Source organism: Trachypithecus francoisi, unplaced genomic scaffold, assembly GCF_009764315.1.
Source record: "Trachypithecus francoisi isolate TF-2019V2 unplaced genomic scaffold, Tfra_2.0 Lachesis_group11, whole genome shotgun sequence".
Lineage (NCBI taxonomy): Eukaryota > Metazoa > Chordata > Mammalia > Primates > Cercopithecidae > Trachypithecus > Trachypithecus francoisi.
Window position 1 is genome coordinate 86,394,628 of NW_022681456.1, and position 24,998 is coordinate 86,419,625.

The 24,998-nt window shown below is 38.6% G+C and overlaps 1 protein-coding gene across 4 annotated transcripts in view; it reads left to right on the forward strand.

The window, feature by feature from the left end:
* Window positions 1-24,998, forward strand: part of SENP1 (SUMO specific peptidase 1) — a 65,071-nt gene that overhangs the window by 33,763 nt on the left and 6,310 nt on the right. For all 4 annotated transcript variants that reach the window (XM_033222272.1, XM_033222274.1, XM_033222271.1 and 1 more), the window contains 8 exons: window positions 1,139-1,193; window positions 5,897-5,935; window positions 7,153-7,237; window positions 7,613-7,768; window positions 8,988-9,119; window positions 22,403-22,606; window positions 23,448-23,527; window positions 24,467-24,551. In XM_033222272.1, the coding sequence (XP_033078163.1) occupies window positions 1,139-1,193; window positions 5,897-5,935; window positions 7,153-7,237; window positions 7,613-7,768; window positions 8,988-9,119; window positions 22,403-22,606; window positions 23,448-23,527; window positions 24,467-24,551 (836 nt within the window). The remainder of the gene's footprint in view (window positions 1-1,138; window positions 1,194-5,896; window positions 5,936-7,152; window positions 7,238-7,612; window positions 7,769-8,987; window positions 9,120-22,402; window positions 22,607-23,447; window positions 23,528-24,466; window positions 24,552-24,998) is intronic.

A 24,998-nucleotide genomic window follows, 5' to 3' on the forward strand; every position in this document is an offset into this window, starting at 1 on the left:
AGCCAGTGGATGCTTGAAACCATGGAGAGTATGCTATATATACTATACCCTATACACATCATATTTTTTCCTATACATACATACTTATGATTATAAATTAGGTGCAGTAAGAGATCAACAATAATAACTAATAATAGAAAAATTATAACAATATACTATAATGAAAATGTTACTTTTATTAAATTAAGAACTTTCACCCTTTCACTTAAAGGAAGTAGTTTTTTTTTTGTTTTTTTTGAGACTGAGTGTCACTCTGTCGCCCAGGCTAGAGTACAGTGGGACCACCTTGGTTCATTGCAACCTCTTATCTCCTGGGTTCAAGTGCTACTCCTGCCTCAATCTCTTGAGTAGCTGGGATTACAGGTGTGAGCCATCATGCCCAGCTAATTTTTGTATTCTTAGCAGAGACGGGGTTTTACCATGTTGGCCAGGCTGGGGAAGCACTTTTTACACCTTCTCTTTGGCATACCTGAATTGCCAGCATCATTACTTTTGCCTTTTGGGGACGTTATTAAGTAAGGGTTACTGAACACAAGCACTGCTATACTGAGACAGTCAATCTGATGACTGAGGTGACAACTAAATGACAGGTGGTGCATACAATGTGGATATGCTGGACAAAGGGATGATTTCATGCCTGAAATAGAGCTGGATAGAGATTTTTATCACATTACTTGGAATGGCATGCAATTTAAAATTTACTAATTATTTCTGAAATTTTCCATTTAATATATTTGTACCATGATTAACTATGAGTAACTGAAACCGTAGAAACCAAAATTGCAGATGGAAGACTACCATGAAGACTTTTAAGGAATCCTGCCATTTTCTTGTTCTCCTGAAACAGACAGGAAGCACAGGGAGCAAGTGCAGCCTAGGAGTAGATGCTGAAGGGCAAATATACTTGTATTTCCCAGGGACTTTCTTATTTGTGAAGCAAGTTCTTCACAAAGACCTATTTCTGTTCTCAGTGACAATGGACTTACCTCTCTTTCTCTCCCATCTGAACCTTTGTTCTTATGTTATTTTTGTGGAAATAAAATACAGCAAAGTATGGAAACTTAAACTAAGATATCTAGAAAGTATAACTTTGTGGAGTTATATTACTAATGAAATGCTCTTGTGTTTCTTTATTTAGGATCAGACTCTGTGATTTTACTGAAAGTGAAAGATTCCCAGACTCCAACTCCCAGGTAAACTTTGGAAAAAGTTTGTTCTTTATTAATTAATTAATTAATTAATTTTTTTGAGACGGAGTCTCGCTCTGTCACTCAGGCTAGAGTATAGTGGCGCAATCTTGGTTCACTGCAACCTCCACCTCCCTCGTTCAAGCGATTCTTCTGCCTCAGCCTCCCAAGTAGCTAGGATTACAGGTGCCTGCCACCACGCCCAGCTAATTTTTGTATTTTTAGTAGAGATGGGGTTTTGCTATGTTGGCCAGGCTGGTCTCGAACTCCTGACCTCAAGTGATCCACCTGCCTCGCCCTCCCAAAGTTCTGGGATTACAGGTGTGAGCCACTATGCCTGGCCTAAAAGTTTGTTCTTAACATATTGTTTTCCCTTTCTTTAATCACAACTTTTTCACTAAAAGTTACACAATGTAAAACTACCTCAATTCAGATCTCTGTCACATATTACTCGAATTATTTCAGTGGCTTTGTAATTGTTCTTCCTTCAGCCTCTATTTTGTTCTTCATTCCATCTTCCACCATACCATGTTCTTGAAACAATTCTTCTGCCTTGCTCTTTTTTCATTTGTTTTTGTTTTTGTTTTGAGACAGGGTCTTGCTCTGTCACCTAGGCAGGAGTGCAGTGTGGCACAATCATGGCTCACTGCAGCCTTGAACTCCTGGGCTCAAGCGATTCTCCTGCCTCAGCCTCCTCAGTAGTTGGGACCACAGATGCATGCCACCTTACTTGGCTGATTTTTAAATTTTTCTTTTGTAGAGATGGGATCTCGCTATGTTGACCAGGCTAGTTTTGCACTCCTAGCCTCAAGCGATCCTTCTGACTTGGCCTTCCAAAGTGCTGGGATCATAGGTGTGAGCCACTGCACCTGGTCTACTTTGTTCTTTAGTCCATCTTCCATGCTGCAGTCAGAGTGATCTTTCAGAATTCGTGTCTGATCATTCATTAAAGGGGTTTAATGATTATTTGTTAACCTCCTTCAAGGGTGGTTTATTAGACATCGAATTAAGCTCAGGCTCCTTACTATGCACTTACAAAGCACTTCTTTCACAAGCCTCACTTTCTCACTTTAACAAGTATTTACCAAGGGCCTACTGTGTGCCAGGTACTAGTATAAATATTGAGGATAATAGTGAACAATGTGAAGTCCCTATTCTCAAGAAGCTTGCATTCTACTTGAGGGGAAGGATGAAGGACAGATAGTGAACAAATAAACAAACGTATATGCCTTGAAGTGATAAGTGCTATGAAGAAAATTGAAGCAGGGTAATATATAGAGTAGGATTGGGAAGATACTATTTGTATAGGGTGGTCATGGAAAGTCTCTGATCAAGTGACTTGAGCAGAGACATGATGGAGGTAAGAGGGAGCCATATGGAAATATGGGACTGTTTTATGTATTTTTATAAGCTGGACTATTTTCAGTTTATAAATACAGTAAGCATTTCTTGCCTTCACATTCGGTGTTCTTTTTTCCTGGAATGTCCTCCATACCTCAACTTTGTCTGTCAGTAGTGTTTTATCTTTCAGGTCTCAATTCACATGTGAACCTCTGCATGAAACTTTACTTATCTGGAGGTATCAAATACTTCTTGCTCTGTAATCCAGTAGGTTACTATGATTCGTGTGCCTTTGCCATATATGGCTTTGGGAATTCAGTTGCTAGGATGAGAATAACATCAGTTTTCTATTGAGAAGATTAAGGGTAATGAAATATTCTTTCTCATCTCAGTTCCCCTACTTCTTTGCAGCTCCCCCATATGTTCTAAGCTTTAAATATTTCTTAAAATTCTCTATTTGTTAAGTCTTTGGGGGAGACTTCATAGTTTGGATTCTCTATTTCTTACATCTTTTTTTGGAGTCAGATCTGCCTTCTGATCTTGGGTTGAAAAAGGCTTCATGTAGCTTTGGACAAGTTACTCTTCTGAACCTCAGTTTCTTTATCAATAAAATGCCAGTATTAATACCTTACACTTAATTGTGAAGATTAACTTACAAATAAAACAGTTATTTTTATAAGTGCTTCATGTGAAATGCCACAAGATGTGTGCAACTTTCTTGGGAAGAAGTTGATTTCTCAGGTAAAGAGTTGATCTCAGTTCCTTAATCGTTCTTTACTAAAACTGCCTTTCCTTTACGGAGGATTTCTCCTAGTGATGACTAAAGAATGAATTGGCAGGAGAAAGGGTCTGTAGGGTAAGGCTGTTTGAGTGATGTTCTTTGTCAAAGTTGGAGCCTACTCTGCTGGTGTTTGGTTTATTGGCTCTCTACTCTTAATTCTCCACTACTGCCTCCCAGTTAAGTTCCAGTAATGAAGATCTGCTTTTATTTCCCAGAATATGCTATGCTGTGTCATACCTCTTTGCCGTTATACTTTCTGTTCATTCTGTCTGGATGTCCCTTTGTCTCTCTGTCTACTTGATAAGCTCTTATTTTGCTTTCTTTTCTTTCTTTCTTTCTTTCTTTCTTTTCTTTCTTTCTCTTTCTTTCTTTCTTTCTTTCTTTCTTTTTTCTTTTTTTTTTTTTTGTGTGTGTGTGACAGAGTCTTGCTCTATCACCCAGGCTGGAGTGCAGTGGCACAGTCTCTGCTCACTGCAACCTCTGCCTCCCGGGTTCGAGCAATTCTCGTGCCTTACCCTCCAGGGTAGCTGGGATTACAGGCACATGCTACCACACCCAACTAATTTTTGTGTTTTTAGTAGAGATTGGGTTTCACCATGTTGGTCAAGCTGGTTTTGAACTTCTGACTTCCAGTGTTCGACCCACCTTGGCCTCCCAAAGTGCTGGGATTACAGGCATGAGCCACCATGCCTGGCCTTAATTTTGCTTTTCAAAATCTCACCCAGGTGTTATTTTTTTTTCTCAGAAGATTTCTTTGACTTCGCCAAATAACATTAGTTTTTCCTTCCATCCCTCTACCTTGTTTGTTACTAATATCTTTGTACCTGTCACCCATTGCTGGTCATGGTGCTTGGCATATGATGGGTGCTTAGTAAATAAATCTTTGTTAAATAAATGAATTTCCTAGGTAGGCTGAAGCGCTCTCTTGAGTAGCCCAAGTACTCATTTCCCCCTGACTTTTTTTTTAATGCTTTGATCTATTGAAAGGCACAGTCGAAAGAACACAGTCTTTGGAATTGGACAGATAAGACTTCTAATCCTGGCTTTTCAAGATAAATAATCTTTTTGAACCTTCTTTTGCATTTCTCTACAGTATGAGTAGTAATTCTTTTTTTTATATTATGTTGAGGTTTAAATAATATGGGCATTTTCATTAGGCTTAACTAATACATAAAACATCTAGAGCAGAGTTTTACATGTAGAGCACTAAGTTTGTGCTCAAAAACAGTTGTAGTTATTATTACTATATGCCTCAATTATATGAGAAATAATGCATCTCTTTGGAAAAGCAGATTTTCCCTGCATTTTGTTTTCCTGAGCCAGTGGATACCTTGATCCATTGAAGAAAACTGCTGGCCCCTACATTACCTGTTCATTCAAGAAATACTAAATGGCTGGGCATGGTGGCTCATGCCTGTAATCCTAGCACTTTGGGAAGGCCAAGGTGGATGGATCACCTGAGGTCGTGAGTTCGAGACCAGCCTGGCCAACATGGCGAAACCTCGTCTCTACTTAAAAAAAAAAAAAAAATTAGCCGGGTGTGGTGACAGGTACCTGTAATCCCAGCTACTCAGGAGGCTGAAGCCAGAGAATCTCTTGAACCTGAGAGGTGGAGGTTGCATTGAGCCGAGATTGTGCCACTGTACGCCAGCCTGGGCAACAGAGTAAGAGTCAAAAAAAGAAAACTAAATGCCTATTATGTGCCAAGAACTATTCTAGTTGCAGAGGATTTTGTTTTGTTTTTAAGAGACAGAGTCTCCCTGTGTTGCCCAGTCTGGTCTTGAACTCTTGGCTCAAGCGATCCTCCCACCTCAGCCTCCTAAAGCACTAGGATTAGAGGAATGAGCCACCATGCCTGGCCTCTGATCCAGGTCTCTTAACTCCCAATTTGATGCTGTTTACTTATTGTCTATATTTAAAAGTTTTCTTTGGAAAAGTGTTCACTCTTTTTCTTTTTGTTTCTGTGATAGATCCTGCCTAGTTAGAAGTTTGGAGATAAGGAAGTTTGAGAAAAACAAGAGGCTCTAGGACAATTAATCATGCCTGTGGCTCTGCTCAGCATATCACTTGGGTTTGTCAGCAAGAGCCACATGGACCTAGAATTGACCTGTCATCTTTGGAATGAAGTTGTGTTGCTGATTCTCTGCTTTGGCTCATTGGCTTGTTAGCCATTTGATGTAGATTATTTTGTGGGTGGGGATTTTTAATAAATTTTTCAATCTAAATCATTTGGGAAGAGCAATGTTCTAGCTTAATGTATTATTTTGAGAAGTGATGTCCTCTTTCACATAATGTTGGTCTCTCATGCAAGTAGGGAGCGATGCCAAATATAATATCTCTGCTGAACTTTGGGTCACCTTTTTAACTAATATGTATCCATATGATTTTAACTAATATATATGCATAAGGATTGTGTCTCCTTATTTCCCAGTTAGTTATTTTATGTCATTTGGATTCCTTTTACTTATTCCATACTTGTAAAGCATTCGTATAAACTATTTAAATTATTGTTTTTATTGATGAAAATATTTTCATTTTCTCATAAGCCTCCTGCTCATTTGTCAAATTTTTCTTTTCCTACCCATAGTTCTACTTTCTTCCAGGCAGAGCTGTGGATCAAAGAATTGTAAGTTATTTTTGGTATCATTTTTCCTTCTCAATCACTTTGTTTTTTGCCAATAAGAAGTACCTGTTTAGGCTGGGTATGGTGGCTCACGCCTGTAATCCCAGCACTTTAGGAGGCCGAGGCGGGTGGATCATCTGAAGTCAGGAGTTCAACACCAGCCTGGCCAACATGGTGAAACCTCATCTCTACTAAAAATGCAAAAATTGGCTGGGCGTGGTGGCACGCGCCTGTAATCCCAGCTACCTGGGAGGCTGAGGCGGGAGGATTGCTTGAACCTGGGAGTTGGAGGTTGCAGTGAGCCGAGATTATGCCACTGCACTCCAGCCTGGGCAACAGAGTAAGACTCCGTCTCAAAAAAAAAAAAAAGAAGTACCTGTTTATACTTTTAAGTTGATGAGTTTTCAAAATTTTGTTGGAGTTGGAACATTTCTGTACTTAATGTTTATTAAATCTATAACAATTGTTGAAGCTAAATTAAATTGGAAAAATAGAGTTAGCTATTATGTAGTAGGGACAATAAATGATCCTATTTTTGCACTTGTAAAACTAATTTATTGAATAATTCATATTTCTGGACTTTGCAAAATCACTGAAAGCATTTAGTCTTGTTTAAGGAACTTACTTTATTGAGTTATCCAAACCCCTTGGTCTCGGTCATTTTTTTTAAATCTATCAAAAATATAGTATTTGAATTAAACTTCAGCGATATCTTGTATTAGTTTCTCCTTTGGGGTTCAATCCCATTTTTGGATTTCCAGACTGAAGTTTCGCTTTCATTATAATCTTAAAAGCATGTTAAGAAAAGAACTATATGTTTACAAATGTTAACACATCATCTGTTCACATTTAGCAGTGCACTGATATTTTTAGTAATTTCAGTAAAAATAGTTTGGGTGTGGTGGCTCACATCTGTAATCCTAGCACTTTGAGAGGCCAAGGTAGGGGGATCGCTTGAGCCCAGGAGTTTGAGACCAGCCTGGGCACCATAGTGAGACCCTATCTCTATAAAAAATAATAATAATGTCCATAAAAAGAGTAGAGTAATTTCAGTAACATTATGTGGTTTCACTCTATGTCTTAAAATAAGGATGATAAGTTAGTGTAAGGATTTTAGACTTTCTTTGTGAGGGTCCTGTATTTAATCCTCAGTGTACATCAACAATATGTTTGATACTGAGAGTGGTCTACATTTGGTCACATTGCTTTTCATCTTCTAGAACTAGTGTTTATGATTCTCGAGCACGAGAAAGATTGCGCCAGATTGAAGAACAGAAAGCGTTGGCCTTACAGTTTCAAAACCAGGTAAAAAAGAAAATTGGAATAATATTGCAAATAAATAGTACGTCGAAATAGAAACTATTTTGGAAAGTTACCCAGATTTGGGTAATTGCTGTTGTAATTCCAAGATTGTATGGTAGCATAGCATGTTATGATATGTGGTAAATGTTCTCAGTCTGTCCAGTCAGTACTACTCATTGTACATAAGACAAATATACATAGTCCCCTACTTGTGATGGTTTGACTAATGATTTTTTGACTTTACAAAAAAGCGAAAGCAATAGGCATTTCAGCATGCTCCTTGACTTATGACAGGTTTATTGGGACATAACCCTATCATAAGTCAAGGAACAGCCACAGATTTCTTTATCTCGCTTATTCTGAAGTTTTATCTTTCAGAGATTGCAGGAGCAGGAACATTCAGTACATGATTCAATAGAACTGCATCTTCGTGTACCTCTTGAAAAGGAGATTCCTGTTACTGTTGCCCAAGAAACACAAAAAAAAGGTCATAAATTAACTGATAGTGAAGATGAATTTCCTGAAATTACAGAGGTAAATTATATACACTTAATATCTACACTACCAAGTATTATGTTTAGAAAGAATCCCTGGGATGAATTTCAAACATAAAAGCAATAGTGGTCAAGCACGGTGGCTCACGTCTGTAATCCCATCACTTTGGGAGGCTGAAGTGGGTGGATCACTTGAGGTCAGGATTTCGAGACCAGCCTGGCCAACATGGTGAAGCCCCATCTCTACCAAAAATACAAAAATCAGCTGGGCGTGGTGGTAGGCGCTTGTAATCCCAGCTACACAGGAGGCTGAGACAGGAGAATTGCTTGAACCCGGGAGGCAGAGATTGCAGTGAGCCGAGATCGTGCCTCTGTACTTCAGTCTGGGTGACAGGCCAAGACTCCATCTCAAAAAAAAAAAAAGCCGTAGAACACGTGGTATTTAAGTTTTCTTGTATATTTCTGCTTTCACTTATTTTACATACCAATCTGGGCTTTATTTTTAAAATACTGAAAATTTATGAAAGAACTATTGGTGGCTTTTAACAACTTCAGTGGAGAAGTATTTAATACATTTGTCTTTCCTGTCATGTGCATTTTTACTTACTGTGCACATACAATAGTTTGACCCCAAATTGTAAGCTGAGGTTTGCTCCTTTTTTAAGTAATAAAACCCATTATAGAAAATTTAGAAAATACATGGAGGTCTGTGTACATTTTTAGATAATCCATTTCTTTATCCATACTTCTCTTTAAAACCTACCTTGTAGCTGGTGAGCATAACACACTTACTATAGTTGTACTGAATTCCGTATTTTATATTTAAAAAAAAAATCTCTAAGAAAGTAATTTCTAAAAGATACTGCCTTTACTCTGTTACTATAACCTTTCATGAAAAAATCTGTTTCTCAGGAAGTTGTTTGGACCAGAGATATAAAATATAGTTGATTTTTCTCATGGCTTAGAAAATTTGATAGCAGAAGGTTATTTCAGATTTTAGGAATTAATATGGAAACAAGGATCTGAATGTTGTGCTGAAAAAGAGAAGGGAGGACTAGATGAAGTATAAAGAAGTAATCAGGGATTACTGGGAAGGAATAGAAATCAAAATGTTACATAGAAGTAAACTGATTAACAGTAAATTTATAAACAATCGAATGGTGATAAATATAGTCTGAGGATTACATGGGGCTTGGTGAGAAATATGGTTTTTCTGAAGCCACGCATGTTTGATGTCTTGACACCTTTTGTTTTCTTAGGAAATGGAGAAAGAAATAAAGAATGTATTTCGTAATGGGAATCAGGATGAAGTTCTCAGTGAAGCATTTCGCCTGACCATTACACGCAAAGATATTCAAACTCTAAACCATCTGAATTGGCTCAATGATGAGGTAATATTGCATCTATTTTTACATACAAATAACAAACATTAAGTGGCAGTTAAATTAAGGCATTATCTCACTATTTCTCAAAATGTGGTCCATGGATGACCTGCATTGAAATCATCTCTCATAGGCCCCTTCATTCTTGTAACCATGAGGGAGTGTGGTGGAGACAGGCATTTTTAACAAACATCTCAGGTGTATTTAAGAATCTGAGAACCACTGAATTTACCTTTTCTTGTATTGAAGATTTGAACACTGAAGAAGACATTCACTCATTGGTATTCTTACTCTCTTTAAGGCTCTTATTCTGCAGTTCATCTCTTCTGAACAAATAAGTATTAGCTGACCATGTTGCAGCATGAAGGAATACTTTGGGATTTCTTTATAGGAATCCAGTTTTACTTCCCTTTCTACCTAAGTTCTACTCATTTTAGATTGCTTACATTATGAATGATAAGCTTTCCAAAATAGCCTCCATTTATGTATGATTTTTTTAAATGGACATTGACAAAGTTATATTATTATTAAATATATGAGGTATTGGGGAAGTTACGGTCTTCACCTCCTAACTCCAGTTTATTTTAAGTATGTTAATTACACTACAATTTTTAAACTGATCTATTCCTAAACCTAAACCTGTAGGTACCTGTTTTATTTTAGAAGGTTATTTTTACAGCAAAGGAAAACTGGGTTGGGTATCTTTTCCTAAGTACCTTCTTTCCGTGAGCATCCCTGCCTAATCTGGGTATACTCAAGCTTCACAGCTGTGGAGGATTTTTAGTTTCTCAGTGTAGTAATCATTAAATATTTTAGATATCCATATCCTGTTTTTGCATGATCAAGACCTTCCAAATAATATTTGCTAATAACTATTGATCATTTACCTCATTAGGTACGATTCATGTTTTATGTGTTTTATTCTTGTAATAGTCATCATATCTTTGGAGGTAGATATGATAGTTTTATCATCTCCATTCTACAGATAAAGAAACAAGGCATATAAAGATTTAAAAACTTGCAAGGTTATACAGCTAGTAAACAGCAGAGCCAAGATTAAGACCCAAGTATTGGGTCTTATCTACTATATCTTACCACCTCAGAATCTTAGATTGGATCCTGGTCTTAGGATCAGATATATAGAACTTAGGAGCCATGTATCATGTCCAGGATGCTGGTTTTCTCTGGGGCCAGCCCCATTCTTTTTGCCACTAGTTGGTTTATAAGATAAAAATTTCAGAAGTTCATCACTCCCTGAATAATATCTGTGACCAAGAATAATAAGGAAGACATGGTTTGTTACTATCTTTCTTTAGAAGAAACCCTCTTTGCTTCTTTTGGCTCAGATATTAGAACATTGGTTCAAATAATAGAAAAAAAGAGTTCACCAAATCAAAGGAGGAAATGAAAATCAAGGATAGTTTTAAGTATCCACTGTTAAGTTATTTTTGATCTGTGGTCTTTTGCCATTGTTTTTCCTGCCATTGCTGGTGGGGAGAGGTCAGTTATTCTAAAGGGATAGTAGGCTTTAGTTTGTTGTAAATCATGGAAAACCTCCTAGAGGGCAGCAGTGAGTAGGATATGAGCTGAGTTCTTGCGATTTACTGTGGCATTTACCTCAGTGAGATTCCTTACAGAGACAGCATTCAGCAGGACATATTTTCCATTCACTGGGCCCATCAGAGGCTGGAGTTTTAGCAAGCTAAGTTAATGGAAATTACATTATTTTAGAGGAGATGAGAGGAAGGAAAGATTCTTTGTCTGCTTTATCCCTACCACACCTAGCCATAACTTTTGTAGAAGGAGTGCATTTCTTCTCAGTTCAGAATAATGTTATCCTTGAAAGTGAGTGCCAATTCACATGTCCATAATAATGATGGGAGCTATCTTAAAAAGCACCATTTTCAAAGTACCATGCTTCGTAGGCTTTCAAAGTTACTGCCCTTGAGAAGCTAACATCCTGATGGAGTATTAGTAGATATCCTTAAGTATTGATACTCATTGAAGAATAGTGAATTTTGGCCAGACACAGTGGGTCATGCCTATAATCCCAGTGCTTTGGATGGCTAAGGTGAGAGGATCACCTGAGGCCAGGAGTTCAAGAGCAGCCTGGGCAACATAGCAAGACCCCATCTCTACCAAAAAATTAAAAATTAGCCAGCCATAGTGGCATGTGCCTGTAGTCCCAGCTGTTCAGGAGGCTGAAGCAGGAGGATTGCTTGAGCTAAGAAAGGAGGATTGCTTGAGTTTAGGAGTTTTAGTTTATAGTGAGCTATGATCGAGCCACTGCACTCTAGACTGGGTGACAGAGCAAGACTCTGTGTGTTAAAAAGAAAACAAAACTTAGTTCTGTTTCTTAGTTGTGAACTATCAGTCTTCTTTTGCAAATGATTTGTCCTCTGTTCAATTCTCTTCTTCCCTCAAGTAGATATTTTCATTAATAATCATTTGTTTTTTCTGTTTCCTTTTTTATAAGATGTATTAAAACTTTCTCCAAAATAAGTGACTGATATATTATTCTTACCATTTTATAAACAAAATACCATACTTTGTAGGCTTTCAGAGTTAAAAAGGAATATAAGAGCCAGGAAGTAAAAGGAATCAGATTCAGTTTATAAGGAAATTAAAACCCAGAAATCCTATTTTTGGGATATGTATGGAAAGCCGTTAGGATACCCCGTTCCTAAAAGAAAAGTAGACCACAGTACCTATTCATACAGTAGGTTTTAAAAATTTTTTCATAAATGGATTTCTCTATAGGTGAGTTTGGTTAAATTCCGTACAACTTCAAAGGACTAATGATTGACAGGATTAACATAATAAAACGTCTCAAAAATGGAATGTGGGAACTGGCTGCCATATAAAGAATACCAAAGGAGGCAAGAAGACTGTTAAAATCAAGACACTGTAGATGGGGATTTCTGTTCTGGGTCAGGAGATCAGTTATTAATAGAAATATCTAATTAAGGAAGGGAGGATGGAGTTAAAGCGAGGAGAAATTACGCTGGGAGCAGTGGCTCATGCCTGTAACCCCAACACTGGGAAGCTGAGGTGGGAGGATTGCTTGAGCCCAGGCTGTCGAGGCTGCCGTGAGTTATGATTGTGCCCCTGCACTCCACTCCAGGGTGGGTGACAGAACAAGACTCTGAGACCCTATCTCTTTAGAAAAACAGAGAAAGGAAAAATTAGTTGCAAAAGTAGAAGTAGATTGAAACAGTCAAGAAACAGAAGGAAATATTTTCAAATGGGTGTCATTATTAGAAACTATGCATTAATTCCTGGAGATTGAATTGGATGACTTCTGGAATCCCTTCCAACTTTAAGATTCTAGGTTTATTGTCCTGAGTACTGCTTTAGGCTTTGTGTTTCTCTTTATGGCCAAATGGTTCTCCTTTGAGGGACTAAGGATTGTTTTAAAAGGCATCAGATAAATTTAGAAATACATAGATATAATTTAGGTATACAAGTAAATAAAACTGACTTTTGCGTCTGGTCATGATAAAGGAAACAAGATTTACCCTTTCAGCTTAACTAGAAAATTAGACAAAACATGAAGCAACAATTTTCAGACATTGGGTAACAGGTAGTATCAGGCAGTGATCCCTGAGGGAAGGGAAATAAAAGGGATGCATGCTATAATATCCCCAGCTTTCTAGGGTAGGGTGTGTGTGTTGTGAAGGAGGGACCGGTAGAGCCTGTGCAGAGGGGCTTCCGTCTAGTCTTTGGCTGAGTACCAATTTGTGCATGTATGAGAAGAAGCTACCGGAGGCTGGGGAAAGAACCACCAGAAAGAAGGGATCAGCACAGTTTTAGAGCCGGCACAGGTGTCAGTAGTTTATGTTCCAACCAGTTAGAGTAGAAAAACCTCCTAAGTCACAGGGCATTGAATAGAATCCTCAGAGGGGTATTGCCTCAGAAATAGGGCGAAACTGAGGCCAGAATAAAGGCTGCTCTGGACCCATCATCACAAAGCCTAAAAACAAGCCTCAAAAGCCTGAAACCAATCCAGATAACCTATATCCCAGAGAAAAGCCTAACAATATTTAAAGGAATACAACAAATTCCAGCAACAACAAGGCCCAACATAAAATTTGCAATATCCAGCATCCAACTAGAAATGACCAGAAATACACGAGGAAGGAAAGTACAATTTATGATGAGGGAGAAAAGAAACACCCAGAAATGACCAAAATAATAGAATTAGCAGACAAGGATATTTAAAAAGTTACTATAAATATCTTCCACATATTCAAGAAGTTAGAAGAAAATGGACATCATGAGGAGGGAAATGGAAGATATTTTTAAACAAGACTGACATTGAATTTCTAGAAATGGAAAATATATCTGAAATAAAAATACATAAGGTAGTATTAATAGTAGATCAGACACTTCATAAGAAAAAATTCATAAACTTGAATAGCAGTAGAAACTTGAATATGAGACACACAATAAAAGTCAAAGAAAGATGTCAAGAGCATCAGTGAGCTGTGGGATTATACCAGACAGGTTAAGCATGTAATTGGAGTCCCAGAAGGAAAGGTGGGGGCATAGGTGGTGTTAGAAATTTATTTAAAGAAATAGTGATGGAAGATTTTCCAAATTTGAAAACTGAACTGACAAGTTTGAGAAGTTCTCCATCCCCCAAGTAAAAGAAACATCATGCTAAAATATATAGTAATCAAGTTGCTGAAAACTGGTGATAAAAATACTAAGTGCAACCAGAAGGAAAAAGGCACATTAAGTACAGAAGAACAAAGATAGGTATAACTGTCAGAAATGATGTAGGCCAGAAGACAATGTAGCTACATCTTTAAAGTACTGCAGAAGAAACAATAAAAATTCTATACCCAGCAAATATATATTTCAAAAAATAAGGCTGTACTTTTCCAGACAAACAAATGCTGATAGAATTCAGCACCAGCAGACCTGTACCAGAAAAAATATTATGTGTTCTTCAGGCAGAAGAAAAATTGCAAATGGAAATGTCAGTCTACACAAAGGAATGAAGAGGAGTGGAGTTGCTCTCATTTTTTCATATGTCTAGAAGAGAGGTGACTAAGGCAGAACTAAAACAACATACTGTGGGATTTATAACATATAGAAGTAAAATATAATCACAGCACAAAGAAGGAGACAAAATGGACAAATATACTATTGGAAGATCCTTATACTCTACATAAAGTGGTATAATGTTATATGAAGGTAGACTATGATAAGTTAAAGGCGTAGTAAATCATAGAGTAACCACTAAAACATAAAAATTAAAAGCAAGGTATATTTACTAAGTCAATAATGGAGATAAAATGGAACTTTAAAAATTCAAAAGAGTTGGAAAGAAGAAAAAAAATAAAAAGAACAGATAGAACAAATAGGAAGAAAGAGCAAGATGGTAGATTTAAACCCAACCACATTGATGTTAAATGTAAATTACCTAGGTCAGCATTGTCCAACAGAAATATAATGTGAGCCACATATTTTAAATTGTCTAATAGTTACTTTTAAAAAAGTAAAATGGGCCAAGTGCAGTGGCTCATGCCTGTAATCCCAGCACTTTGGGAGGCCAAGGCGGGTGGATCACTTGAGGTCAGGAGTTTGAGACCAGCCTGGCCAACATGGTGAAACCCAGTCTCTACAAAAATTACAAAAATTAGCCACACAGGGTGGTGCATGCCTGTAATCTCAGCTACCTGGGAGGCTGAGGCAGGAGAATCGCTTGAACCTGGGAAGTGGAGGTTGCAGTGACTGAGATCACACCACTGCACTCCAGCCTGGGCAATGGAGCGAGACTTTATCTCAAAAAAAAAAAAGAGAAAATAAAATGAAACAAGTGAAATTAATTTTAACATATTTTATTTAAGACCAGGCACAGTGGCTCACGTCTATAATCCCAGCACTTGGGAGGCCAAGGCGGGTGGATCACTTGAGGTCAGGAGTTCAAGACCAGCCTGGCCAACATAGCGAAACCCTGTCTCTACTAAAAATACAGAAAATTAGCCCGGCATCATGGTGTGCCTGTAATTGGGAGGCTGAGGCAGGAGATTCACTTGAACCCAGGAAGCAGAGGTTGCAGTGAGCCGAGATTGCGCCACTGCACTCCAGCCTGGGTGACAGAGCAAGACTCTGTTTCAATTAAAAAAATATACACATATATAAAAAATATATATTTAATATATGTTATATATAAATAATATATTTTTATATAAAAACATGTATAATATAGACCGGCCACAGTGGCGCACGCCTGTAATCCCAGCACTTTGGGAGGTAGAGGCAGGTGGATCACCTGAGGTCAGAAATTTGAGACCAGCCTGACCAACATGCTGAAACCCCGTCTCTACTAAAAATACAAAAATTAGCTAGGTGTGGTGGCAGGCGCCTATAATCCCAGCTACCCGAGAGGCTGAGGCACAAGAATCACTTGAACCCGGGAGGTGGAGGTTAAAGTGAGCTGAGATCACACCACTGCACTCCAGCCTGGGCAACAGAGTGAGACTTTGTCTCAAAAAAATATATATATTATATATAATATATAACATATATAAGATATATATAAATAATATATATTTATGTGTAATATATATTTGATATATCAAATATATATTTTGTATATAATATATAAAATAAAATAACATTATTTAACCCAATATATCCAGAATATGTCATTTTGGCATATAGTCAAAATACTATTGAGATATTTTACCTTCTCTTTGAAATGTGCTATGCAGTTTACACTTACAGTATATCTCCAGTTGGATTAGTCACATTTCAAGTGCTCAATAGTCACATTTGGCTAGTGGCTGCCTTACTGAACAGTATAGGGTAAATAAACATCCAATTAAAAGGCAGAGATTGGCTCTCCTTGGGGAGGCCAGCAAATTTCCAGATAAGGGGAACTGGTGGGCAGGAAAAAGGCATGCAGCGGCCCTCTTGAGCCAGAAGAATATCTGCTGACTGATGCCTGGGGGACCAAGCCCATAATTGTGGAGCTGAAGCTGCACTGTGTCCCTTGCTTCAGTCTGACCTTTGGGGAGCCTGCACAGTTCTGACCTCAGTTAAGAGCTGAGGGGAGAAATTTGAGAATGTTTGGCCCTGTGTAACAGCAAAAGGATTCATTGGTGAGGGTGTCTGGCAGGTATCCGTAAAGATAATAAGATGAAAGGAACATCGCTGTTTGGAAAGTGTCATGATACGATACACAAGTTGTGCTGCCTCTGTGGCTGTAAGGCCTACCACCTTCAGGAGTCAACCTGTGGCAAATGTGGCTCCTCTGCTAAGGGCAAAAGAAAGTATAACTAGACTGCCAAGGCTAAACTAAAATACCACTGGCGACTGGTTGAATGAAGCACCTAAACATCATATACTACAGATTTAGGCATGGACCCTGTGAAGGAACAACACCTACACCCAAGAGGGCAGCAGTTGCGTCATCCAGTTAATCTTAAGAATTTCAGTGATTAGTCATGCAATAAATATTCCGGTTTTTAAAAATGTATATATGTTAAACATATGTTTATATGGATATGTTATATCTGTATTACATATATGTGAAAAGAGGCAGAGATTGTCAGATTGGATTAAAAAGCTGTTTGTAAGAAACCATTTATTTATTACTTATTTTTGAGATGGAGTTTTGCTCTTGTCACCCAGGCTGGAGTACAGTGGCGTGATCTTGGCTCACTGCAACCTCAGCCTCCCAGCTTCAAGCAATTCTCCTGCCCCAGCCTCCCGAGTAGCTGGGAATACAGGCACCTGCCACCACACCCAGCTAATTGTTCTATTTTTAGTAGAAATGGGTTTTCACCACATTGGCCAGGCTGGTCTTGAACTCCTGACCACAGGTAACCCACTGCCTTGGCCTCCCAAAATGCCGGGATTACAGACGTGAGCCACTGCGCCTGGCCAAGAAACCATTTTAAATGTAAAGACATAGGTTTACAAAAGTTAAAGGGCAGAAAAAAAATACCCTGCAAACATGAATCAAAAGAAAAAGTGACTTATTAGCATTATACAAATTAGATTTCAGAACAAGGAATATTATCAGTAATAGAGACATTTCTTAATGATAAAAGGGTCAGTTCATCAAGAAGGCTTAACAACCGAAATATGTACACACCTAATAACAGAACTTCAAAATGGGTGAAGCATAATCTGATAGAACTGAAAGGAGAAATAGACAAATCTATTACTATTGGAGGTTTCACTGCCTCTGAGTAATGGATAGAATAAGTAAAAAATCAGTAAGGATGTAGAAGACTGAAACAGTTAGATCGATCCTATGCACCCAAATGTTTGTACACCAGAAACACTTTTTCCTCTACTCAGCCCTCTATGCCCTATCCTGCGTGGAGAAGCAGGATAACTGGAGCATTTCCTGTCTCTCTCTTATTTTCCCTCCAAGACCCTATTCTCCCTCTCATTCCTTGCTGTCAGTTTACGTGGATGAATTGGAAAAATAGCAAGCTGACATGTCTCGTTTTTGGGGGATGGGTTCTACTCTACAAACACATATTAGTTATTACCAGTTGTTTCCAATTGGAAAAGCATTGGACTGTTGGAATACAGTATTTCTAACTTCACCAGCTAGTGAAAGGCCAATGAGGACCAAACTCATAGGAAATATAGGGGACAGGAGGATGGTGAAGGAGGAATTAAGATAGAATCTACATAGGGGACTGTAATTACATTGAAGCCACAGCTAACCAGGCAGACTAATTACCTACTTGGTAAGCTTCATCTCTGAAAAGGAAGAGATGTCTCTCGGCTGTTCAGCATCACAATAGCCTAGTGTATAGAGAGCATATTCTTACTTGATTGGTAGTATAAAATAAGAAGTAAAACTTTATAGTGGAGTACCAAAGTCACCTGATTTTTATTGCAGAATCAGAATCTGGAACCAGAGCTCTTGCATTTTGATGAACATTCTTTTTTTTTTTTTCCCTGAGTCAGGGTCTCACTCTGTAACTCAGGCTAGAGTGCAGTGGTGTGATCATAGCTCACCGCAGCCTCAAACTCCTGGGCTAAAGTGATCCTCCTGCCTCAGCCTCCCAAGGAGCTGGGACCACAGGAATGTACCACCATGCCTGGCTTTTTTGTTTATTTTTAGTTTTTAGAGAGAAAGTCTCACTATATTGCTTAACCTGGTCTCGAATTCCTGGCCTCAAGTGATCCTACCACCTTAGCCTCCCAAAGTGCCAGGATTGTAGGCAGGAGCTCACGCCCAGCTTTGTCTAGCATTCTAACTTTCAGAACATATATATATATTTTTTTATGGGAATGAGGGGAATTAGTAGTGTTCATAGTTTGATAATTGTTTCCAAGGAGTAGTTAAATTTGAGTGATGCTCAGTAAAGAGAGGAAACAGCCTGCAAAACATTTAAGTTCAACTAGACAAACCTAGCCTTAGGAATGGTTTTCCTTAGAGAATAAAAGCTGATTGCATAAGAAGGAAAAAAACTAGGCAAAATGAAATAAATTAGTTAAGTGAATATGATGAATCCACCATGTGCTGTACACTTACGTGTGGAATAAAATGATCAGAACTAAAGTTTTCTAACATGACTCTTTGGCATCCACATTATTATGGTTTATCTCTTTGAAGTGTTTCTCAATAGAACTAGCCCTGATTAACCGGGGATTTATGGAAGGTCACATGGAGAGTAGTAGTTATTCTCCATAAATGACTCCATTAACATGTTGCTTGCCTGTCTTTCTCTAAAATTTTAGCTATAATTCTGATCATTTGTTCCTTGAATTGGCATGTGAGAAAAATTCTGTGTGCATGTTCGCAGTGAGGGAAACCTGCCTTTCTGGTTTCTGTAATATTACTAGGTTAGCTCCTATGAGTGAATGACCTGACCCATACTATTCAAATGCTGCTGTTCAGTTAGTCTTTTGGACTTTGTGGTTGACAAGGGTAAATTTAATTTGAAAAATCAGAATGGGGAGGTCAAGGTGAAAATCTAGAGAGGTAAAATTGGAAAAATGGCTTTTGTCCCCCCAAAAGTTGTCTTGATCTCTGCTCAGAAGTATTGTCATGCACAGGCCTTTTAGAACATTTTTTTCTCAAGCTGATTAGACGGGTTCAAAGTATAAGCATGAGAATGGCTAAAAATCAAGACTACTGGTAGTGAAATATTTTATTTCTAAAAACATGAGAAAACAATAGTTTGGCTGGTTTACTGGGGAAGAGGGAAGATGCAAATGGCATTGGTCATTTATGTCATTGTGGTAACATACAGGAAAAGGGGATTGAATCCTTAATTTGAAAACATTGTAGGCGTTTCTCTGAAAGAAAAGCTTTTTTCAGCTTCAGCCTGGCGGCTCTTCAGACAAAATCTCGGAGGAACAAGGCACTATAAACAACCCATCCATCCCTAAACATGACTGCATAGACAAGTAGATGCTTATGGCCAAGGCTGCGAAGGCAGCAGGAAGGGCAACTCCTTAAGCACCAAGAGCCACAATGAGCAAATAGAGGCAAGTGTGGGTCCCAGAAAAGGTGACAGGTGGACTGACGTTGACAGTAGTCCTCAGATTGTGGTATATTGGCAAGACAAACAGCAAGGACAGGGCTGATCTACTTTTAGCTCCTTATTTCAAAGGGAATTTAGGATCTGCTGGTGCTAAGAGAGTCTTGTTTGAGGAAAGGGCTGTTGCCAACTTGGCGTAGGGAACCGTTGTCTTCACAAAATGCAAGCAAATGCTGTGACCATCGCTGCTCCTCTTTAATCTTGAACACTGTGATCCCTTCTCTCATTTCTTTTTCCTTCATCTTCAGCCCTCCTCTGTGAGATGACATGTAGGACTTCTTTGTTCTCAGCTTATTTTTTTGGTATGATGGTGTCTTGGCTGAACTATGGCAATTTTCCTCATTTGGATGGAGTAATAGCTAAAAAATTGAGGAGAAAGACTTGAATCTAAATTCTGCCTCAGATGTCAGATTTACATTCTCAGCTAATGTGGGGAGCATTGAGGTCACCAAACTCCCTCCTACTGGGATCTAGGGGAAATGAAAACCCAGATCATTCCTTAGAGCTAATTAACTAGTTGACTTTGGAGGAGGCTATTTCCCTCTCAGTTGAGAAACTTTGGTTGGGTGCAGCAATGGAAGAGGAATTCTCAAAGGGAACAGATACCATGCTGTCTGATCACTGGGGTTCTCTGTTCTTGTTCAACTGTGTTGGTCTTGAGCTTTCTAGTGAACCCTCTCGAGGTGAAAAAACAAGCAAAACTCAGGCTGTGTAAGTCCAGCTAAGCTTCCTTGGTTTCTGGAACTCTTTCCTCTTGAAAAATAGAATAGTGATGTATAGCATGACACTCATTTATGTCATTCTTTTTTTTCTTTCACTTCAGACTTACAATTCCAGAGGTAATCTCTGATAGACACCTAGGGGAGATGTATCTCCATGGCTGTCAGGTGCTTCACCGTCCTTATCTCTCTGCCTGGTTCCTTTCACCTCCTGCTTCAGTCCTTATTTCTTGTTGGAGTATATAAGCTGTCTGCCCCATGAAAGGTTTCACTTACAGTGACTGGCAGGTCATCTGCTTATGTCTTGGATTGAAGGGCTTACCCTATAATGTGGCCAACATTTGGGATGGGTAGAAGCCTAGAGGAATCAGTGAATTCCTTCTTGCCAATTTTTCCTTATTAGAGAACATAGTTTACAGCCTAGAAATCTACTTGCTAGGAAGATCCTACTGCATTTGTGGCTGCCTTCAGAAACCTAGAGACATCCTTTAGCACCATTATCCTGAGGGGCAGAGTTAGATTGGAAACTTATAGTTGAGAAATATCTGATTCTAATTGTGTCTTGATTAAGTATCATTATCTGTAACAACTGAGCTCCAGTTATCTGTTGGGCATCACACTAGGCAGAAAGTAAGCCACAACCCGAGTCCTTTGGGCTGGCTGGGCCTGTTGCTCAGTCATCAGAGCTGCAGAGAAAACAGTGTCTTTCTTCAGTCCTAGCCTTCCCCACCTCAGAGTTCTGCCTCATGGCAAGTGTGGTTTCCCCGCAGCTGCCTAGGCATCCTCATCTATAGGGCCTTTCTCTGGTCTAGACCATGCTCCGGTGTGTTCCTGGCAGTGTTCCCTGCTGCCTACCCAGTATGTCGTTGCTTACTGTTGGGCAGTAGCTCACTGTTCTGGCATCCTGGTGTGTAAATATTTGTCAAAGAACAGGGGCATTTTCCCATTCCCCAAAAAGCATTCTGAAAAATGTGCCTGTTTTCTTAGTCATATTTCCAAGCCGTGGATCAGTTAGCCCATTCATTCCTTGCAGTTGACAGACACTGGCATGACCTCAGCTGGCCACATAAAGTAAGTATGCAGTAACTTCCGGCACAATAACTTTCAGGTTTTAGTACCAAAGAGTCCTGGACCTAATGGAACCATACACAACACAGTCACTATTAGAGAAGATGTTGTTTCATTAACAGAAAGAATCATACATCTCCCCACTCAGGCATTGTAATTTCTTTCCACACTTGATAGTGAAGGCATAAATGGAATCAACGAAGATGAGAAAGCTAACCATATAGATTCTGGGGTAGAACTTTACTCTTCATGTTTGTGACTTGACTTTTAGGTCTCATATAAGGTAGGTTTTTATGCTTCCATGTGTGCCTTTATATAAAGGTGACATTGCTGAGCTACTATCAGTTTACAGGTGTTTTTCTAATATAATTGATGGCTTCTCCTGTCACTTAGTTCTACTTGAGACCAAAAGAGTTTGTCTCTGCAGGATGGGTTATTAAGTTGAAAAGGCAGTCTCAAACCATGGAGCAGAGTTTTCCACTTTGTGCAAAACCATGTGGCTCTGATATAAAGTGTGAATTCTTGATTTTAACTTGACTAACACTAGGCTCTAACTGAGCTCAGTATCTACTTAAATTGCTGTCACAGTTCCAGTAGGTAAAGGTAACTGCTAATGTATCTTATTAAACTGTTTGCATGCCTTCCTTTCCTTTTCTGTAAGCCTCACCTAACATCCTTGTCTTTCTGCAGTCTTTTGACCTAACCTTCCGTCTTCTGCAAGCCTCGCCAGCGTCTGCCCATTTGTACTCCCAACCCCATAATATATGTCAGCTTTTTCTCTTTTCACTGTTTATAGCACTTCAGCCTTCCCCCTTCTAGTCAGAATTTGATTTAGAGAAATGAGTCTGTTGGATGTTGAAGACTTAATTCAGTTTATTAGGAAACAATTACATATGCTATTCAATACAGCACCTGCAACTGCTTTGAAAGGCTAGGCCTGAGTGTCTATTCTAATAGGTGTAATTTCTTCCCACAGATCATCAATTTCTACATGAATATGCTGATGGAGCGAAGTAAAGAGAAGGGCTTGCCAAGTGTGCATGCATTTAATACGTTTTTCTTCACTAAATTAAAAACGGCTGGTTATCAGGCAGTGAAACGTTGGACAAAGAAAGTAGATGTATTTTCTGTTGACATTCTTTTGGTGCCCATTCACCTGGGAGTGCACTGGTGTCTAGCTGTGAGTACCCCTTTCATTTTTGATAAAATGTAAAAGCTATATAATTATAGAACACACAGAGGGTAGTGAGTAGTAGTTCTACATTTTCCCTTGATTGTTGAGAGAAAGAGTGTTTAGTAGTAGGTTGACTAAAATCAGATAGATCAATGAAGTTCCTATCAAGATTGGGATATAGATTTTGAAGAAAGCTATGGAATTTCCTTTTCTGGAAATATTTAAAAGAGAGTTGTAGGGGGTCTAAGCAGCCTTAAAGGAAGGCATGGGGGAAAAAAAGTGACTTATTAATGATGCTGCCATCAGATTCTGTGACTGTTATTTTCAGCCTAATTGTGACTTACCTTGCATACTTGGTAATTTAATATTTTTATGACTGTGAGCATTAGCTTAATGTGTTAATAAAACTGTTTCACAGTCTATTTTGGATTACATTTGAAAACCATAAAGCTAAAAGGAACTTCTCAATATAAAGAAATAAAACCCAGAATCTGCTCACCATCTTTCTGAAACTGTGGAAATGATTTTGAGATACTCACCTTATATTCCCTGAAAATCATGTAGTTTCTTCACTGTTGCCCACTTTGCAGAGGGAGAAAATGAACATTAGAAAAAGGCTTCACAGCAGTAATGGGGCCACCCGTTGATCACTGCCATCATAGTTTTATGTGAATAACCCTTTATTTTTTTTCTCTGCAGATTAAGCATAATATAATGCAAAGTATCAGTCAGACTTAACATGATTTTGTAGGAAGTCTGGCAGAAGGTTCCAAAGGGCAGGAAAGGGAAAAGCTTAAATCAATTTTCTTTACTTCATAAACACCCAGATTTTTTTTCTTATTCTCAGGTTGTGGACTTTAGAAAGAAGAATATTACCTATTACGACTCTATGGGTGGGATAAACAATGAAGCCTGCAGAATCCTCTTGTAAGTAGGGAGTTGAGGACAGAAGAGTTTGATATCGGGTATATGTGATGTTTTTCCAGTAATAGAACTCAGTTGTTTGATACCTTCAGTGGAGTGATTGATAAAATCTTCATATTAAGTAAAAATGCATATTTTGTGTCTAAGTAAGTTTAGTTTAAAAACAATACCAAAGTAAGCCCTAATGGGAGCAGTTACTATCCTAATGCACTAAAATATAGACTAGATATAAAGATATGCATGCTACTTAGAAATCATTTAATCCAACCTCCTCGTTTTTCAAATGAAGAGACCAAGGCCCACAGAGGTGCCTTTGATTTGCCCAGGTCCTATTAGTTAGTGGCTCAGGTGGAAACCAGAATACAAATCTCTTTATGCTCCACCTGTTTCATTTTCCGAAATACCTATTCCTCACTATACCACTCTGATGGCCGGGAGGGAGTAGATTCCACAATGGTGAACAGTTTGCACTTAAGAGTGCTCTATCGAAGGTATGTACTCAATACATTGTTGATTTGGATTTAATTTTTACATAGGAGAACCAAGCCTAACAATAGTAAATAAATACCTCAGTAGTGCCAGAAAAGCACTTTTCTTCCATTAGATTGAGTTCTAAAGGACCATATAAACCAAGGAAAAGAATAAAAAGAATTGTTCCTCAGAAGGAATCGTACGTAGAAGGAGCTTAACTATTATAGGCAGAGGTTGTGTTCCTTTTGAGTTGACAAGAGTGGACATTAGAAGAGGCAAGCTAGAAGAGGCAAGCTCAGCTCTGGAGAAAACTGAACAATCCAGGGATTCCTTGCCCAGCATTACATACTCTTTTCCTCAGAAGAGCAGATGAAACAAATTTGTTCCTAGGGGTTGTCAGCTGCATTCTTAGTGTGGCAGCTGTCATCCATGTTCTCCACTGCTTATCTCATTCTCTCCTGATACCTTTAGGCAATACCTAAAGCAAGAAAGCATTGACAAGAAAAGGAAAGAGTTTGACACCAATGGCTGGCAGCTCTTCAGCAAGAAAAGCCAGGTACTTTTCATCTTGATGAAATAAAAATCCTAAGAGTAGGGTATCTGGGGAGGAAAGAATTTTACTGCTTAATTCCCAGGGACCACCTGTCTTAGTGTCTCGCCTGACTTCAGCTTGGTTGGTTGGTTTCTGGGGGAGGATAAATTAAGCTATCCGTAGGAAAACAGATAGTGTGTTTCTTATGTAGAACTAGGTTTGCTAAATGCCCAGATATTTTCCTAAGCTTTTCACTCCTAAGGGGAGTGTTTGCTGATTATTTGGCCTCTGGGGAAGGGAGCAGTTTTTATACCTTTAGGTGCCGTGGAAGTCTGAGATAGTCTCCAGTGTGATTACTATGAAGTACATAGACCTGACTGGAATGTTATATTTTGTTTCTTTGAGCCTCTGTTGTCCTGACTGAGGGCGCCAGAGTCATCTGTTTATAATTTAGATAAACCTGTATAATTT